Source organism: Cataglyphis hispanica, unplaced genomic scaffold, assembly GCF_021464435.1.
Source record: "Cataglyphis hispanica isolate Lineage 1 unplaced genomic scaffold, ULB_Chis1_1.0 scaffold225_size1750, whole genome shotgun sequence".
NCBI classification, from domain to species: domain Eukaryota; kingdom Metazoa; phylum Arthropoda; class Insecta; order Hymenoptera; family Formicidae; genus Cataglyphis; species Cataglyphis hispanica.
The window spans coordinates 1-1750 of NW_026098996.1; the positions used below are offsets into that span (position 1 = coordinate 1).

The following is a 1750-nucleotide window of genomic DNA, read 5'->3' on the forward strand; positions in this document are numbered from 1 at the left end:
GATCTGCCAGATCCATATCCATATGACGTGTGTTGTAAATTTTTGACTGAAGATATTATTCAGTCCATCGTTTTTCAAACGAATTTATACGCAGCACAGGAAGGCAATAGATACAAACCAACTAATGAGCAAGAAATTCGAGCATTTATTGGTATAAATTTTATAATGGGAATTAATAAACTCCCAAGTTATAGAGATGCCTGAAGTACTATACCGTATTTACGAAATGAGTACATCTGTCGAATAATGACTGTAAATCGTTTTGGGTGGCTTCTCAGCCACATTCATCTAAATGATAATTCCTTAATTCCAGGAAGAGAAAGTACCAACTTTGATAAATTGTATAAAATTCGTCCATTTTTGGACAAGATCCAAGAAAATTTCAAAAAAAAATTTTAGCCCTGGTCTCCATTTAGCGATCGATGAATCAATGATAAAATTTAAAAGCCGTAGCTCAATCAAGCAATATCTTTCGAAAAAACCAGTAAAAAGAGGATACAAATTATGGGTTTTAGCAGATAAATCGGGTTATTGCTACAGATTTGATGTATATACTGGAAAAGTTGGCAATCAAGTAACAAAAAATCTTGGTGAGAAAATAGTGAATACTCTCACTTCAGATTTAGTTGAAAATGAACATAGAGTTTATTTTGATAATTATTTTACAAGTGTAAATTTATTAGAAATCTTAAAATCTAAACAAATCAATGCTTGTGGTGTTGTTAATAAAATGAGAAAATATTTGCCATCTTTCAGTATAAATATGAAAAATCGAGGAGAATACGAATCATTTATAAGCGATACGGGAATAATGGCAACAAAGTGGATAGACAATAAGGCCGTCATCTTTCTTTCAAATTTTCACAGTTCGAATCAATATTCCACAGTATACAGAAAAAATCATATGGGCATTAAAAAACCAATTACTTGTCCTTCTTTGATCGCGGATTATAATGATCATATGAATGCAGTGGATAAATTTGATCAACTAATGTCTAGTTATAACCTTGATCGTCGCAGTAAGAAATGATGGCACCGCATAATGTTTTATTTCCTTGACGCGTGTGTTGTAAATGCATATATTTTATATAAACAATTAGGTAAAAAAATCACATTAAAAGTATTTAAAGGTCAATGTGCCGAAGGATTTATTAGTCAAACATTAATAGATAATAGCGTACCAACTACATCTAACAAAAAGTCATTATCAATCCAAATAAGTAAACACAAACGTAACGTTTCATTAGAAATAAGAAGACGAGGTACAAAACATTTTCCAGAACATTCGTCTCGTAAACGATGTGCGCTTTGTAGTACAAAAAAAAAGGAAGTTCAAACACGATGGTCTTGTACTGTGTGCAAAGTGCCCCTGTGCTTAGGGAAAAATATGTGCTTTAATAAGTACCATTCATGAACCTATGTGGCACGGTGGGACTATTTGAGTCCCGCCCTCTAACAACAAATTCGATTAAATAATTATTATTTTGTTATTTTATGTTATTATTATTATGTTATTTATATTTATATTTATGTTATTTTATATTATTTTGTTACATTATGTGATACCTTTATTAATAAAAATATAACAATTTTGTTTGATTTAAAATGCAATAAAATTCCTGTGCAACATGGGTTTATTTTATGACCTGAATTCCTGTGCCGCAAAGAGTTAACGCATCGTATATTAAAAAGATTCACGTGGGATTGCGACGAGCAAAAATTGTTTTGTACCGATTAACGGTTCCTCCAA

The 1750-nt window shown here is 31.2% G+C and overlaps 1 protein-coding gene across 1 annotated transcript; it reads left to right on the forward strand.

Moving 5' to 3' along the window:
* The first annotated feature begins 430 nt into the window (after positions 1 to 430).
* LOC126858652 (piggyBac transposable element-derived protein 4-like) lies at positions 431 to 1030 on the forward strand. The gene has a single exon (XM_050609129.1). The coding sequence runs from the start codon at positions 431 to 433 to the stop codon at positions 1028 to 1030; it is 600 nt and encodes a 199-aa protein (XP_050465086.1).
* The last annotated feature ends 720 nt before the right edge of the window (positions 1031 to 1750 follow it).

What these genes read in the sequence shown, in the direction of transcription:
- LOC126858652 (XM_050609129.1), top strand. Translation starts at nt 431, where the DNA reads ATGATAAAATTTAAAAGCCGTAGCTCAATCAAGCAATATCTTTCGAAA.